General features: G+C 37.7%; 1 protein-coding gene across 1 annotated transcript; it reads right to left on the reverse strand.

Moving 5' to 3' along the window:
- Positions 1 to 527: 527 nt before the first annotated feature.
- On the reverse strand, positions 528 to 17,145 carry LOC147518841 (putative LRR receptor-like serine/threonine-protein kinase At1g53440). Its single transcript, XM_086590557.1, is given in 25 exon segments — positions 528 to 1,116; positions 1,231 to 1,381; positions 2,395 to 2,632; positions 2,756 to 2,900; positions 2,902 to 2,967; positions 3,650 to 3,768; positions 4,709 to 4,843; positions 4,937 to 5,132; positions 5,305 to 5,663; positions 5,779 to 5,828; positions 5,914 to 5,952; positions 6,038 to 6,097; positions 6,177 to 6,242; positions 6,396 to 6,467; positions 13,940 to 14,014; positions 14,097 to 14,168; positions 14,257 to 14,328; positions 14,407 to 14,478; positions 14,563 to 14,634; positions 14,791 to 14,862; positions 14,948 to 15,019; positions 15,126 to 15,194; positions 15,353 to 15,424; positions 15,534 to 15,714; positions 16,876 to 17,145. Coding segments are annotated over 25 exon segments (3,075 nt in total). The 5' UTR covers positions 17,000 to 17,145; the 3' UTR covers positions 528 to 690.
- Positions 17,146 to 18,475: the final 1,330 nt, after the last annotated feature.

Genomic DNA, 18,475 nt, shown 5'->3' on the forward strand with positions numbered 1-18,475 from the left:
TTGAGGAAAGCTGGTTTTTCTTGTCCAATTGTGCACTTGTACATTAAGTGATTTAGCTTTTCTTATCTTGTTTAGCAAGCAATTTCACTTTGGAAAATAAGGGCACAAATGAACCACTGAATCGATAGATATGTTCTATTCTCATAACATTGTTTCTGTCTGTTTAGCAAGCAATTTCCCTGTTGTTAACAAAAATGGTTTTCAGGCGGTGTTGTATACTTGTATTTCATAAATTTTGCTTAAATCCTAAAACAATTTTAACAACTAGGATAATATGCCCCGTCCACAAGATTTTCGGGGTTAGAGTTGTGACATTTTTCTTTTCGTTCAGTAGGACAAATACACCCAACAAAATAGCTCAACAAAATAGCTCGTCTCATGAAGTTTGGGATAATGCGGGGTTTGTCCTCGACAGGCCTGGGTGGTGGCCTCCAGTCTTGGATTGGTTCCAACCACTCATGAACACACATACCTCCTCGAGTCCTCGGTTTAAAAAAAAAATAATAATAATAAAAAAAAAAAGTGGCTAGGACAATTAAGTGAATTTTATTTTCAGGGATGTAATTGTATCCTTAATTCCTTACTAAGTGCGCTCAAATAAAAGCCAAAACCCGTGCAAATTTCGTTCACTTTACATGAAAATTTTAAATATGAATTAAATAAAATAATTCTATTTTCTATTTTCATTTATCAATCCATATTAACATCATAGAGATCGGGCAGAAGCTTGCTTGTGGAGGAATTTATTTTACTCTCTTCTTTGGCTGGAAGGGAGATTGAAGAATCAACCCAAGGACCATCCATTGATATTTCTTGTGTTTGACTGTCATGAGAGTATAATGAGCTCTGCGTCTGGCTATCCTGTGACAGTTTCTCAAAGGCCTTGAGTCTCAAATGGTCAGTCATTGAACCACGTACGACAAGTGGTGCTTGAACCGGACTATGACCTTCTAGCATGCTGACAACTGCAGACATCGCGGGTCTAAGAGTAGGAGAGGGATTGCTGCATAAGAGACCTATGTTGAGCATCTTCATTGCTTCTTTCTTAGAGAAATTTGCTCCAAGACTTGGGTCAACCAGCTCGAGGAGATTTCCTTGTTCTTGCAAGACATATGCCTGGAATTTACCACAATAAGAAAGATTTGTCATCATCTCGGGGCGCAGTTTCTAAGTTATAAAGAAACGTGACCTATGCAAAAGAAAAGGAAATCCAAACAGAAAGCTCATTACCCAATCAAGAAGATAAACAAACTCCTCCTTCGGTCTGTAATTTGTATTGCTTTTGCCGCTGACGATCTCCAATGCAACAATACCGAAACTGTAAACATCTGCCTTTTCAGTCAAGTAACCCCGCATTGCATATTCTGGAGCCATATATCCTCTACAAACATAGCAAACGTCTGGAATTAGGACATGGGACCCTTTTTCAACACTTAAATAGTACAATTCCATCGACTTTTATCATAGTAACGAATTCAATAACCATAGTTTACATGTGAAATTCTATTAATTCCTAGGATGCACAAACCTAAAAGCTTTGCATGTTCAAGTTGCAAGTTCAAATATTTAACTAAATGTAAATGGAAACACACATACGCATCTTTTCTACATTTCTACTGGTTAATGAGAATGTTTAATTAAGGTCGTTATATTATATCTTTCAACCTAATATGTCTGTACATATAGTTGTATTCATTGCGTGAACACTTTATGAGGAAATTTTATCTTTTTGTACGAATTGAAGTCCTTGTGGCATTGCCGTTTTCAAGAAACTCCTAAGCACTTCTTACTCTGATTGCATTAGTTATATTGAAGTCAAAACAAAAGAAAAGGGAATAAAATGCTAGCCTCTTTTCACAAATTTGAACTCTTATAATGCACATATATAGTTACATGTTTTATTCTTTCAGTAAAAAAATAGAATCTAGCAAAACAGAAGCACTTCTAATATGATGAATAGAACTCCACCATCCTAACCGTTACTTTCATTCTTCTAGGATACTCCGAGTAATGAAAACTTCTAGAGCTTGATTCCTGTTTTTCTTATTACTTTTTTCGCTTGCTTGTTTGTTGAAGCTAGATATAGCTTCGTCCACATCTAGCTAATTAAAAGGAGCAACATATGTGAGCTCTGTGTACCAGATGATTCACGGTACATCGAAATGAAGGTCAACAAAAATTATTATCTGACGTCTAATACCTGGGCTTGATACATAACTAAGGGTTCACACATGGTATTACAGAACAATGTCTTCTATCCAACACAACTTTTTACAGAATAGAAAACACTTCCAGCATTCATTCATAACCATCTAGTAGAAATATAGAGACAAGACTAAGAACAGATCACCTCTTAATGGAACAAAAGAACTAATAAAAGGAAATTGGACTCACATTGTTCCAGCTATACGGGTACTGATATGAGTCTTCTCCTCATCATCAAGTTTAGCCAGACCAAAGTCGGAAATCTTAGCAGTAAGATCTTTATCAAGTAGCACGTTTGTCGCCTTCATGTCTCTGTGAACAATTTTTAGCCTCGATTCTTCATGAAGATAAGCTAAACCCCTTGCTATCCCAAGGCAAACCTTAAGTCTTGTGGGCCAATCTAGTTTAAGTCAGCCATCCTCAGGCCCTGAAATCAAGCCATATATATTTTGTGTTTAGGGCAAAAACATTGTTCTTGAACATACAAATATCTAAAGATGTTTTCAAAATCTAGATATGTATGATATAAAATATATAATAAGAGTCTTACCAAAAAGTGCACGAGCAAGGCTATTATTCTCCATGTACTCATAAATTAGTAATAGCTGGTTTCCTTCAATACAACATCCAAAAAGCCTCACGAGATGTGGATGTTGTAAAGCAGAAAGCATGCCTATCTCATTCACAAATTCAAGGGTTGCCTTGCTTTGACTTTGAAGATAGCTGCTTCACAGCAATTACTGAACCATCTGAGAGGACACCCTAAGATCACAAACAATTGATATGGAATCAAATCTCCATTCGTCTATTATGTCTCTTATGTAGAAGAATACTAATATTATTTGCATGGTTCTTTTAGTTTGAGTTTGTTTTTAGCCAGTGAAAGTCTGAGTTCAGTTACACTGAGATGAACTCTTCTCCATGAGAATACCTCATGAAAGATCAGCTAAGTCAAAGATTATACGAGTGTATAAAAGACGATATATTGCACGGTTAACTGAAACTTCAGAATATTTTATTTGTAATAAACTCTGATGAAGCCATTTTTCTAGTTTCATCTTAAACACTTATATAGAATGATTTCACATAATTCTATGGGAAAGAGTATCTTCCTATTTATTCCTGTTAGAGTTCTAGGAGGACATCCCCCGAGGGGCGGATTGGGCCGAATATTTTAATGTAAACCCTTATTTTTTCCTATATATATTGAAGTGATACAAGGCCAAAACTAATAAGGGCCGTATCCTCTTTTTCTCCAACTTCCTCTCCATTAACAACAATACAATTTTACTATTTTCTCTTCTTGTTCTATATAAGCTTTGAGTTAAACCCAAGACCAAGATTCAAATGCATTTCACTTCTAGATTAAGCTAGGCACCAAATTACATACACCTTCCCTGTGACAATTGGGAAATAACATTAAAGAATCCCAATCCATATTTACCTTATAAACTGGGCCAAATCCTCCTTCACCTATTTTATTTGCAGGATCAAAGTTACCAGTTGCAGCTTTGATCTGCCTTAAAGTAAAGTAACCTGTTTGTAGTTCAAGGCCTCTGAGTTCTGTAGTAAAACAAAACCATTGTTACAACAAAATACACTTGCTTGCTACCTTCCATATAATAAGCTACACAATTTTACGTATACACATGTAAATGAACAGGCAATATACATGATGCTATGAATGTTTCCATGCATGTAATCAAACTATTCTTCGTGCTGGAATCAGTTAATGATCCATATATCCCATGTAAGTCAGTAAGTGTACCCACTGAATGGGACTTTAATAACATCTTGAGTTATTATCATTTGAAAACAATTATTTGCTCTGGTCGGAAACATTTCAGCTCTCATACAAAACCACGAATTATTGCCTTGCAGTCTAAGAGACAAAAAAAGAGCAGTGTCATCTTGAGGTAGAATCAATTGAGTAGCCTTCCATGTGACTGCCAAACAAATCATCTGTGTTCTCTTTGTTCAACTCACCTATAATGAGACAGATCAAATATTTCCAACAGATTTCAATCTGGATGGTAAAAGTGGAAGGGTGCTCTGAAGAGTTTCCACCAATCATAACAGTAAGCACACTATCACTACAATAGTAAAACTCCAACATTATGGGTGTAGCAGAGATTAAGACATTGATGGAGAACAAAAACGTCTAATAATCTACAAATCAATTGCGTTGGGGAGAGAGGGGAAGTACATTACTTTCCTTACACATATATCAGCACAAGGATTTCACACACATTGAAAACTTTTTATCGAAATAAAAAAAAAATTAAAAAAATATGGGGAAACCTAAACCTGCAGCCATTTTATATGTCACGTAATACTGAAAGAAGATCAAGATACTCCTACTATCTCTTCTTTCAAAAAAATAATAAATAAATAATAAATAAAGGCCCGGAGTCCCGGATACAAGAACTTATCCACTAAACAAAACCAAGAGAACTACAAAACATGCACATAAAAGCAAAAATTACATTTTTGTTTATCTCACCTTTGTCCTCGAGATCTTTTCCTCCCAGATAACCCAATTTCCAGAGGACTACTAGAACCAATAAAACTGCCACAAATGACCCGACTACAATGCCCGCAATAGACCCAGCAGATAGCCCGGTACTAGTATCAAAGTCTACAGGGAGATGGATATCATATTATAAGCACAAAGAGATCAATCAAGAAGGACGAGAGAATCAAGTGTCTGTAGCAACCAGGAGAAACTTACTTGGCTTCACTGATATAGCCGATATAAGAGGTCCATATATACCTCTCTGTGGAACAGCTATAGTCCCTTTTCCTGCCCAGTACAAGTGAATTTCCAGAGTACTCCCAGTAACACTAGCATTGTATTCCTTAATAATGCTCTTACCAACACCCCCAGCTTCTTCAGCTATATTAAAATCCTTCCAAATTCTCTCACCCTGCAGGAAGTCAGAGCAAATGGATAAAAATATGTAACTGGGAAATTATATTAAAAACAGCGAAAACCATCTGCTGTTTTATTGTTTTGCATGACTTATGATGAAATAAAAAATAAGAATGTAGGTAGAAGTTGAATTAAAGTTGAAATTAGTAATAAAATTGACCACTCACTTGGATATATATGTCAAATATTCGTCTCCCTAGAGTGTTATTTCTCTGATCACGTGCGAACCTTATTTCAGCAAAATGAAGCTTCACGTTATAACTTCCCTGCCGTAAGCAGCGGCCATAGTACTTGAGTGAGAATGGAGCAATGCGGGCTGTTGAATACAGGTTTTCAGCTGAATTGTTTGTACTTGTTTGTTCTCTGAGGGTAGCTTTTTCGTTGCCTAAATAATCCCCTGTAGTACTACAAGCCCATTTGTCAGTAAAGACGAATGATGATGGACCCATCCCATCCGAGTCCGGCTCATACCGCTCTCCTTCGAAGGAAAGCCCTGGACCTCCGCAATCCACGAACAAGTTATAGTCTGCAACAACAATGATACAATATTTTATTCACAGAAAGAAATTTTTACCAGGATCCCTGGTAGATCATAAGCCAACGTTGTATCTGTGTGACTAATACCAAGTTCGTGAACTTACACTTGGATTTTCCAGGACAGGGAAGGTTCTTCTTCAAGCACCAATTAACTCTGCAAAATAAAAATTCTGCTTGTTTATTTCTCTTGGCTGTCTTTTATGAATAGGAAATATGACTGGATGATCAGGGACACTTACGAGTTGGCTGGCTGGGCAGGAAAACTAGAAATTGCGTTCCTATTATACCACAGAAAGAAGGTCATTTACATAAGAAACCCAACGTATTCTAAAAAGAATGGAACATTGAATATAAAGAACTAACAATTTATATGCCCGACAGCTTGGTTCAGATGTCCCATTAAAATTGTTATAAGATATGTCACTGCAAGACACATTAGCAACAAATTAATTTAGGAATTTTTAGATGGATAAGCCACATGCATTTTATGAAAAATACATACAAGTTGTATCTGGTTTCCATTAACCATCGGGATATTTGTCCAGTTAAAGTGTTATTTGTCAGATACCTACATTCATAAACTTCATCAGTCTAGCCAGTGATTGGAAAAGAAAAAATGAAGGGTAAACAAAGACCATTACTGTAAGTCTGTAATAAACGGAATTTTATTTCGAAAAAACTTAAAACTTAATTATAATCTATATAGATGCTATTTAATTACATGAATTGCAGCGTGGTTAATGAATCAAGGGATTCTGGAATAACACCAGTCAATCTGTTGAAACTCAGGTCCCTACAAAAGAAAAGGACGTTATAAGAAAAGTTGGGATAACATAAAACCAGAGTTGCATCCTGCTTAATATTTAAGTCTCCATCAGTGTCCTTAAGTGACTATAATAAAATGTATATCTAATGGCTTGACAAATGATTATCAAAGATAAACTGTAATGACAAATGAGAATCCAACAAAGCATGAAAATTCAGAAGACTCTAAGTAAATATAATACTACTTACCTGCAGACTTAGGCTTTCAAAAGATCATTACAGAAGGACTTGCACAGGAAATTATTTAGAAAGTTGATTAAGTTCTAAAGAAGATATTAAGCATTTTCAGAAGTATGGAACTGCATGGTTATTGTGAATATGGGAAATGGCCTCGATCATGTGGAACTCAAGTTACTCAAGTTTTGCAAAAACTACAGAATTTCAATTGAGTGCTAAAAAAACTAAAATCGCATTACTAGAACAACAATATTTGGCAAGTTGATATGCAACCTTTTGACTAGATAATGGGGTCATCCACATAAAGTTGCTTTCTAATCCATCTTCTCCATGAGACGCTACTGTTTTTGATGGGGAACAAGGGTGTAGAAAGAGAAGAAAAGGATATGGAAATCCTTAATAGAAGAATAGAACAAAAGAGATTCAAGAATTAGCCGAATAAAGAATTTGAGATTGAAGAAGATGAAGAATAATTGGAGAAGGAAAATCTTAGGTTTGAGATAATTGATAATTTGTTTGAATGAATAATTGAATCAATCAATCAAACTACAGTGGCCTCCTTATATAGATAAGCTGTGCTTGGTAACCAAAAAACTTAGACTTCTAAATCTAATTAAACTCAGTCTAAGAAACTACTAAATCAACTTACAAATTCTACTAATGCAAATCTCCTAGAAGAGAACCTTCTCATCCTACATCAGTCTCAGCTTAGCTGCAAAAAGCTGAATAAGATCTTGCTACTAGTCCCAACTTATTACGTATGAGACAATTGTGACAAGGGAGAGATAGGAAAAGCTGCTCGAATGAGCCTTATATCCCATGGCTTGGAGCAGAATGGAATCAGCGGCTAGAATCCTAGGGGGGGGGTTCCAATTATGGTATCATTATGATGGTTGTCAGTTATCTCCTCTTTCTGACTTTGGACTAACATTTACTTCAAGATATCCATCTTATCTTATCATTAAAGATCATTGCTCACATATATTGAACTTTAAAGAATGGGGGGGGGCAAGCTAAAAATGTTAAGTACCCTCGATTTCCATCAGTTTATTGTCCAATTCTGGTATCATTTTGATGGTTCAGTTATCTCCTCTTTCTGAATTTGGACTGACATTTACTTCAAGATATCCATCTTATCTTATCATTAAAGATCATTGTTCACATATATTGAACTTTAGTTCCAACTTTTAAGATAATGGTCTAATTGCAAAAGCGACCACTGAACTTGACTCGTTTTTCCATTTTGACCCTTAAACTTTTTTTTGCGCTAAATAAACCTTGAACTTATAAAAAAAAATCCACTTTGGTCCGTTGATTTGCTTTTGTCATAGAGATACTGAGTTATCTAACCAAATAACATACATGAAAAATCAAAATGCATTAGAAAAGGTTGTTTGTGTACTACATCTGGATTCGACATTGTTTTTATAATGCTTGTGCTTGATACATGTTGAATTGGTGAACTTATTATGTAAGTTTTGGGGAAGATTTAATCAAAATAATTCAGATCTCGTGTTTGGTTGAGGATACACTGCAAGGATTTTCATTGAACTAAATCAACATTCCAATGCCTGAAACCAATCGAAAGACCTAAGTGGAATTGTTTTACATGCTCAAGGTTTACTTGGCACGAAAAAAAGTTTAAGGGTCAAAGTGGAAAACGGGACGAGTTCAGTGGTCATTTTTTAGCTATTAGGCAGAATTTGTTGGTCAGTAAAGTCACCTCTATGCAAACTTTGATCACTTCATTCAACTGATATAACATGAATTAATTGTTTATTTTTCTTATGACAGTCGTCTGCCTTTTCTTGATTATTAAGTATTTTCTTGTTTTCTATTGTAATATTAGTCCTATTGGGCCTATACTTGGGCCCAACCTATGTATATTGTAACTCCGTTATTATAAATAGAGGATAGGTCTCTACATGGTATCAGAAAAAACAGGAAGAGAGAAGTAAGGAGATCAAACTCTAGCCACCATCCTTAGCCACCCCCTTCCTTCTTCATGACCCGCAATGACGATGTCGCACTTTGACTTGTGCCATTGAGTCGCTCATCCGAAATCGACTTGTGCTGCCTCCTACTGTTTTCCGGTAGGTTTCCGGCGTTTATCACAGTTTTCCGATATGTTTCCGGCGTTTATCACATTTTTCCGGCAGGTTTCCGGCGATTATAACTTTTTTCTCACATCAAGGTACTATTCTTTGCACTATATCCCTTATCATGACGGATGATGTCTCCTTGTTGAATAATTTCTCTTCTTCGAAGAAAATTACTACCGCTCTTCTTAATGGGCGGAATTTCCACTCTTGGGCTCGCTTTCGTTTTTATTTTTGGGGGCCAAAGGAAAGATGGATTAGCATGTTCCCAACAAGATGATTTGTCCAATTAATACAGACCCTACCTACAATAGTTGGTCCATGACCAATTGTATGATTCTAAGTTGGTTGTTCAACTCTATGGAGCCTGATGTCTATGAGATGTTTACTTTTTATGAGACCGTTGATGGTTTGTGGGCTGCTCTCTCCGAAATGTATGCTACTACGAACAATGAGATTCGAATTTATGAGCTCTACCGCGAGTTGGGTCGCTACGGGGGGGGCTTTCTCGCCTTAGCTTACTTTGGGTACTTGAAGAAACGCTGAGGAGCTTTACTTTACACTTCCTTATCCAAAGATACCGGTATGACACCGACTATTATGGCCGCTCTTGGAGCGCGGGAGAAGCAGAGAGTTCATCGGTTCCTTTATTGGTCTTCACTCGATTTTGAAGCCATTCGGCATTCAAGTTCTCAATCGCACCTCTTCTATCCCTTGGTGAGGCGTGATGCGCTATTGAGAAACATGAGCGTCGTGTTCGGATTACTTCTTCTCCAATGGTTTCTGATGCACCGCCTTCCTCGTCGGGATGGAGTTTGTTGCTACTACTTTCGACCCCGTGGTTCTCATTGGCTTTTCGTTCTATCGTTCCATCCGAACACTCGTGGACGCTTTTGTGATCATTGCAAGGGCAGTGGCCACCTTATTGATAGTTGCTATCAGTTGCATCCAGAGCTTCGTCCCAAGAGGGGGTCGAGGGGGTTAGGAGGTAGCAAGCCTCATATTGCAGCTATTGTTGATATTTTTGGTAGTCATCATTCAGGGGGAGTTTCTGAGGATTCTGGGACTTTTACCCAAAAACAAATTGATCAGCTTATGCATGCTATGTCTCTACGTGAGGGGACATCTAGTACTTCTGCCATGACTACTGCCACATGTACACCTACTGCGTTCCATGTTCGTTCTCCGCCTCCATCTGGTTGGGTCCTTGATTCCGGGGCAAATGATCATATGACTGGTGAGTCTAGATTATTGTCTGATAGCACACCCTTTTCACATCACATCCGCCTTGCGGATGGTTCATACACCACTATTACTCGTAAGGGTACTGTTCAGTTATCTTCTGCTATCTCTTTAGAGTCAGTCTTACATGTTCCTTACTTAACACTTAGCCCTTATCCGTTAGTCGCCTTGCTAAAGATTATCAACGCTTCGTTGTTTTCTTACCCCATTCTTGTTATCTTCTAACCCGAGCACGGGCAGATTTTTGGCAGGGGCAATGAGCATGCGGGACTATACTACTTTGGAGATCCCCCTTGTCCCAAAGACTGCTCCACCAAGATCGAAGTTTGCATGCTAGTGTGTTGCCCCGTGTCGTCCGTTATTTGTTTTCTCATTGCCTTTGAAAAGTTAGCATGCTCGGTTGGGCCATGTCAACTTCAAGTATCTATGTACTTTATTTTCTGAATTAATAAAAGCATGCAAAAATACTCTTTTTCATTGTGATACTTGTTCTTTATCTAAACATGTGCGAAATTCTTATATTCCTCGCATTTCTAGATCTCCTTGTATGTTTGATGTGATTCATACGGATGTTTGGGGCCCTTCTCCTGTGACTACCCTCTTTGGCCATAGGTACTATGTGACCTATATAGATGACCATACTCGGTGTACTTTGATCTATTTACTTCACAAGAAATGTGAGGTTCTCCTTGTTTTCACTCAGTTCCTCCAGCTCATTAAAACTCAGTTCAATATTGTGGTTCGCGGACTTCGATCTGATAATGCAAAAGAGTATGTTTTCAACGAATTTGTCGCCCGTCTTAACCAACAGGGTATCCTTCAGCAACTGACCTGTCCTTATACACCTGAGCAAAATGGTGTTGATGAACGAAAAAATCGGAGTCTTATGGATGTAGTTCGGTGTTTGTTGCAAGGTATGCATGTTTCTCACCCCATCGGCATTATCGCGGTTCTTACCGGCTTTTTCAAACCGCACACCCAAGTAGAGTTCTTAATGGTAAAGCCCTCTTCAAGTTGTATACCCCACCGTGTTCGCTTCCCATTATTCCTCGGTGTTTGGTCATGGTTTGCTATGTTCATGATAAGAGTCCTACGCGGACCAAATTGGATGATAAATCCATTCGGTGTGTCTTTCTAGGGTATTTTCCCATGTCCAAGGGGTATCGTTGTTATCATCCACCTAGTCGTCGCCTCTATCATACCTTGGATGTCACATTTGTTGAGCATAGTGCATATTTTGGTCCTTATACATCTGTGCAGGAATCTTTGTCCTCCCCAGAGGAGGAGTCTTCCGCTGTTTATCCTGTTCCTGTCTTTGATACTCCTCTGATGGTCCCTCCTACTAAACTATTACAGGTGTATACTCGTCGCACTACTCGTGCTCATGCTCTGCCCACTGCCTCAGGTACCATTCATTCACCTTCTAGTGATCTACCTACTGTGATTGCTCCTACTGTTGACTCCCTTATGATTGCTCCCGCTGATTCTCCCCCCATTGAGCCCCTCGATTTCTTTCTAGAACCGTGCATCCCCTGCATAAATACGGTTTTCCCACCAACCATCCTATCGCAAGGTTTGTCTCTTATCGTAGGTGTATTCGCTTCCTATCGGACATATCGACTTCGTTTCCTCCATTCGATACATCGATCGGTTCGAGGCTCTGATCCATCCATTGGGTAGCCGCTATGCGGTGAGATGACGACCCTCGAAAGCGTAATCGGACTTGGGAAATGGTTGCTTTTACCTCCCAAGACTATCATACTTGGATGCAAATGGGTTTTACAAAAGAAGTAATTGGCGATGGTACAAATTTGAACGATATAAGGCCCGCTTTGGTTGCTAAAGGATTTACACAATTACACTGACGTGACTTTGGTGCGACCTTTGCTCCGGTAGCTGTTAAAATCTGTTCAACTTCTTATTTCCCCGGGTCGCCTCTTATGATTGGCCTCTTTCATCGGTTGATGTGAAGAACGCCTTCCTTCACGCAGATCCGCCGAGACGATTTATATGGATCCCCACCGTGCTTTCGTGGGTGAAGCGGGAGTATGCCGGGAAACTTTGTCGACTCCGTAAGTCTTTATATGGGCTTAAGCAGTCACCACAAGCCTGGTTCAAGAATTCAAATGAGGTTGTATTACAAGATGGATTTACCGGGCCACTTTCGCACCATACATTGTTTGTTCGGCTAAAACTCGGGGCCACACTTATCTGCTTGTATATGTGGACGACATTATTATTACAGGAGACGATGCATCAGACATTGTACAAATTAAGGAATTCTTTGGGAAGTCTTTTGAGGTTAAAAACTTGGGTCCTCTATGTTACTTTCTTGGCATTGAGATTGCACGTAGTCCCAAGGGAATCTCCTTATCTCAGTGAAAGTATGTTCTAGATCTTCTGACTGATACAGGGATGCTAGGTTGTCGACCAGTTTCTACTCCTAGGTTGTCGACCAGTTTCTACTCCTATGGTGCCTAACAGCCGGTTAGTTGCAGACGAGGGACCATTATTGTCAGATCCATCAGCTTATCAGCACCTTGTTGGGTGTCTTATTTATCTAGTTAATACTAGACCAGACATTGCCTATGATGTGAGCAGAGTTAGTCAGTTCATGCATGCTCCACGTCAATCTCATATGAATGCAGTGGAGCATATTCTGAAGTACCTAAAGTCTTGCCCTGGCTTAGGTCTCTTCTATGCAGCCGGTTCAAAGGGTCTCTTAGAATGCTACACTGATTCTGATTATGGAGGTTCTATTGACAGTCGTTCCACTACCGGCTTATGTGTTTTTTGTGGGAATCACCTTATCTCATGGAAAAGCCGGAAGCGATCCCCGTGTCTCCGGATCATCTCACGAAATGAAAGTATCGCGGCTAGCTTTGGGCACTTGTGAGATTATGTGGTTGCGATCTATTTTGGGAGAGCTTGGTTTTGCACGCCTAGATCATCCGCATTTCATCGTGACAATCAAGTCGCCATCCATTTAGCTTCTCGTGATTCATCTACATGAGCGGGACTAAGCACATAGAGATTGATGTGCATTTTCTGCGGGAGATAGTTTGTTCTGGGATTGTCTCCCCGTCCTTTGTTAGGACTAAATCACAGATTGCTGATACTCTTACCAAACCAGTGGGACCTGCTGATCTTCGCTCTTCCATTGGCAAGCTGGGTCTATTGGATATCTTCGCACCAGCTTGAGGGGGAGTATTGTAATATTAGTCCTATTGGGCCTATACTTTGGCCCAACCTATGTACATTGTAACTCCGTTATTATAAATAGAGGATGGGTCTTACTTTAAGACTCAACTTTTACTGTCTCTCTTTCAACATTTTCAAACTCTTGCATCTCTTTTAATCCTTGGAGTCTATCAATCCAGATGTCAACCAGTAAGTATGACAGAGATATCAGCGGGCAAAGAAAGAGAGATTAAAAAAAAGTTCAGACTGTCTATACTTATACTTGGGAGATGAACTCCAAATCTTTGGAGAAGGGATTGGTATAGGCTCACGAACACCAAGATACAGGTTCTCGAGCGGGAGCACGCTCTTTAAAGAAAGTTCCTTCAACTAATTAACCGGACAAGTAACATTATGACTCTGGCATTACTTTCCCAAAACCCGATGAGTCTTCCTGCAAAAAGAAGTTTAACTTTTATTACCCTCGATTATGTTCAGGATGACTGGATCATCCAAAAACAAAATGAGCCGAAGACAGTTTAGCTATTAAACCACACTTTCCCTTCTTTTGACATCTATGGATCACTCATTCGAATGACATGAATCATATAGTCAAAATCCATTAGTGGTAATAGAAAGGATAAACACAGGAACAAAGAAACAGTGGGGAAAAAAGAATAGCATAAACCTAAACTAGCAAAACACAAAGAAACCTAAACTAGCGAGACACAAAGAAACTTACAGTTTCTTGATGTTTCGCATTCTTTCTCCAATGTATGGAGGGATTGGGCCAGTAATTGAGCAGCTTCTTAAAACCCTGTGCAGAAAGGTAAAGCTTAGTCCTTTACGAGGCTAATAGTAAGATTACACAAGAAGTATATATCCACAACTCAACTTACAATTCTTTCAGTTTTGTTAGCTCTCGCAGATCAGGAAAATTCATACTCGATACATTCAGGTCAGATATCCTCCTGAAACAAAATGGAAACAAAATGGTTTGATCAAACAAAATGGTTAAAAAGAAAATGAAAACTATCATACAGTGGCAAAAGGCTTTACAGTTCTGTTAGGTTTCTCAAGAGAGAAATGTTAGAAGGAATAGGACCCTCCATATTTGTTCCTTGCATATCTCTGCATTGGTCCAAATAATTGTCAACATTTCTGAAAACAAAAGTAAGAGATATTGAAAAAGGTCAGTTCAGTACTCACAGCCTTTCGAGTCTTGTCCAATTTCCAATGAAATCAGGTATTCTACCAGTGATACCAGAACCATCTATCCTACTGCAATTAGTAACCGTATTTCAGACATGACATTCGTCACTTAAAATGGACTGCAACTTAATTTAGTAACCTTTATCAACTTACAAGTCCGTTAAATTTGTGAGACCGCCAAAAGTTTTCGGCAATACTCCTGTGAAGTTGTTACCACCAAGAAGGCTGTACAAGTAAGATAGCAACAATGAATTTCCTCACAACAGAAGCAGTACTAGTATTGGTGGCATAACTTTCTTGCTTTGCCGATTTTAGCTCATTTCAATTATGTTAATGTTAACCAACCAAGCTGAGTTTAAAATACAAAAGAAAGAAGCATACGCTTTTCTCAGTCTACGCAGATTTCCAAGCTCTGGAGGAAGTGGTCCTCCAAGATTATTGTCTTGCAAGACCCTGCAAATAATTTAAGTTGCTTTAGTATAGTATTAAGTACAACTGACATTATATGATTTTACTCTTACTCATTTTGGAATCTTACAGTTCTTCCAGAGTAGCGATACTACCGATTTCTCTCGGAATGGTTCCATTGATTAAGTTTCCCAACAAAGACCTGATAATGTAATGTAGATACTTATTATACTTGACTAGTATAGTACAGTTAAATAAATGTGCAACTCTTAAGTTAAGCCTATGAAGGAAAAGTATTAAGTAGTTACAAATTGACGAGAGGAAGTGAAGCCCAACGTGTTGGAATAGACCCATTCAGAAAGTTTCGAGTCAGGTCTCTGCAAGAGAGAGAAAAATTAAATCAAGACCCCACTTCGCTTCTAAGTATTTTAGTCAAATGCGAAAAAAGACTCATGAAACTTGAGGCTGGGCCTCGGATAGTATAGCCCATATTTGGCCTGGTAAAACTCAATTGGGAAAAACGATCCAGGCTTACATTTCGCGCAAATAAGTGAGGTTGGCCAAGTCAACTGGTAATTCTCCCTCTAAGCTCAAACTCTTGAGCCGACTGAAATTGAAACAAAAACACGACTACTAAAAATGTAGAACATATTATGTAGCAATTGAAAACGCTGTAGAATCAATTGATTTTTGTGTAAATTAAGAAAATTGCATACATGTTTGTGACGTGGCAAATGGTGGAGGTGTTGAAAGTACAATCACAAGTGACATTGCTCGAGGCATCCGACGACGACCCTGGTGTGGCTATATTAAAACCTTGGCCTGTTCGGCAAGAATTCTGGTTCACATTCCACTGTCTGATTCCCAATTTTGTGAATATTCGTTGAAGTGTTTCTACTGTTATCACAAAAATAAGTTGACACTGAAATTACTAATTATGAAAAAAAAATTATATTTATAATAAGAATAAGAAATAATGGCAGTGATTTAGTTAGTGGTTGACACTTGACACATGTATGAATGTATCATCTTAAATTCTTAATTAAAGAACTAGCCTGGACAGTAAGAATAGTAAAGTAAATAGTATAATATCCACCAAAAATAAAAATAAAAATAAAATAGTATAATAAAATAATATATATATTAAAAAAATACGTAAACAAATTCATGATTGTTATGACATTTCTAAGTTTTAAACATTATCACTAAAAATTATTCAAATCCAAAATTTAAGAAATTTGGTTAATTGTGGACCGTTCATGTTCTTTATTTTTTATATTATATTTGATAGGTTTAGAATTTTTTTAATTATTTTGATTATTTGTGATAATATTTAGAACAATTAAAATATTATATCTACAAAAAAAATTAACTTAATCTAAAATTTATAAATGCCCTAACGATTTTGAATTTATGAGTATCGTTTGTCATTACCCCAATACAATTCTTCTGCAAACCCCATAACAAAAACAATTTATAAAACACAAAAACACAAAAATCAATTTATAAAATCCATTTCATGACAAAAAAGAAGGTAAATCAGCACGTGGAGACAAGCTCAACAGGCTGCTCCAAAAAAAAGTTTACCGTGGAAGTGGTCCACGCCTCCAAGGTGGACCCAATCTCGTTATAAAGCCTTTATTGTCCTATTAGTTGCGCCAACCAATTAAGGTCAAAGACTCAAAGTTGCATGGCAACATGACCCCACATAATTGACAAACAATCGTTTAAAATTTCGTACAAACCGGCGTAAGTTTCATAATAACAAACAAAAACTTGATAAAATAAACTAATAAAATCGTCCGACAGATAATTGAATGTTGCGTCTGGGTACCATGACTCCATGGGAGATCCACGTTCTTATTGTTGGAAATGCATATGCAAGTTTTGAAGGAGCAAGTAAACGGGATTTAGAAGCTAGCTAGCAAGTAAAGTAAAATTAGGTGGTGCAAGCTAGTAATTAGCTATAATTAAAGAATGTGAATTTGGAGACAGCAACTTCTAAGCTTTTGAGCAAAGGCAAAACATAGGTAAACTGAAGATAAACATAAAACTTACATTCATCAGTTGGAATAACTGCTTGAGCATCAGATCTGAATTCTCCACTGACAGTCAGAACAATGAACAAAAGAAGAAGAGTATAAACAGCTCTCCTTGAGATTGCAAGAAAGTTTAACTCCATCAACGCTTCAAAACTCCAAGTTTTCACCAGAAATCCTGTAAGAATTGAACTTGAAATGGACAACAGAAACTAAACCACAGAGAAAGAATGAAGAAGGCTTTGGGTGTGAATGTGTGTGCATGTGTGTGTGTGAGAGAGAGAGAGAGAGATACGCTTATGATATATATCTAGAATCCAAATATAAGCAGACGATGTTGATTTGGGACGCGGGAAAGTTGAGATAAATAAATGGTTTGTGAAGAAAAAGAGAGAAAGATGAAGACAGGGGATTGGGTAAGTTGGACTAAGCCGCCTGTGCTATACTACTGCACAAGATTGTCACGGTCAAGGCTGCTGTATTTGAAGTTTTGAACAATTGAATTGATGCAATTATTGTTAGTTTTGGACACAGCATTAATGGCGTCTGCTGGCTGTCTGAAAAAGACGGGAGTTTTAGGAGCTGTGACCTTTTATTATTTAGTATTTGCACCTTGCTCCTTCGCTTTGCAAGCAATGAGTGGAGTGGTTCTGTGGTTGGCTACTGGCTGCACAAACTGGCCAATTGATCTACACTAAACAACTAAATACAAGATTTGGGTTCAGTAAATCTGAGTAACGCCGCACTAAAATTTTGAGAATTCTTTCAAAATCTTGCTTTTGACTATCAAATTAAATCTTGGTATTTTTCTTATTATATACTGGATTCTTAAGTTATTCAGAAAGACAGACCCAACCAAGTGACGAATTGAGGCATGAACAATAACGCCTCTGATGCATGGTTCTCAAATAAATGCGTTGGTCACTTGGTTATGTCTACTTAGCTCATATCAATGGACCAGGGCAGGTAGCTGCTTAGGCGTGCAGCCCAAGAGCCCCCAATATAATTCAGTCCAATGTTTTCTTTTAAACCCACTATTGCTTTTCAGGCCCTTATTTAAGGGTTGGATAATGTACATCGGAAACTAAGAAATAACGTTAGATAACCATTTGTTTCTCTTGCCCTTATCCAGCATTTCCCTCACATTCGCATCCATTGGCATTCGAACTTTACTTAGGCCCTCTAATTGTCTTAAGCCGCCCCTGAATAGGACACTAGCTACGAGTCCGAGTTTTGTGACAATATAGCGTGTTTAGCTGTCTGGAAATTATATCAATTGTACATTTTAAATCTTTAAATCTACGTTAATGGGTTTATTACATGAAGCATAGTACAAAATATCCCGATATATCGCGATATTTGGGGATATCTATCCAGATTTTAGAAAAAGATATATAAATATCACAATATGTTAAGAGATATATACGACTGCAAATATCGGTGATATTTTGACAATATTTGTGATATTTGGAGATATTTTGCGATATTTGGAAATACTTAGCGATATTTTGTGTATATAACAATTTTATTTAATATTTTAAATAAATATAAATAATGTATCATGATATATAAAGAAATATCCACAATATCTACGATATTTATCGATATTTTGGATATAT

The sequence above is a fragment of the Coptis chinensis genome, chromosome 2, assembly GCF_015680905.1.
Source record: "Coptis chinensis isolate HL-2020 chromosome 2, ASM1568090v1, whole genome shotgun sequence".
Lineage (NCBI taxonomy): Eukaryota > Viridiplantae > Streptophyta > Magnoliopsida > Ranunculales > Ranunculaceae > Coptis > Coptis chinensis.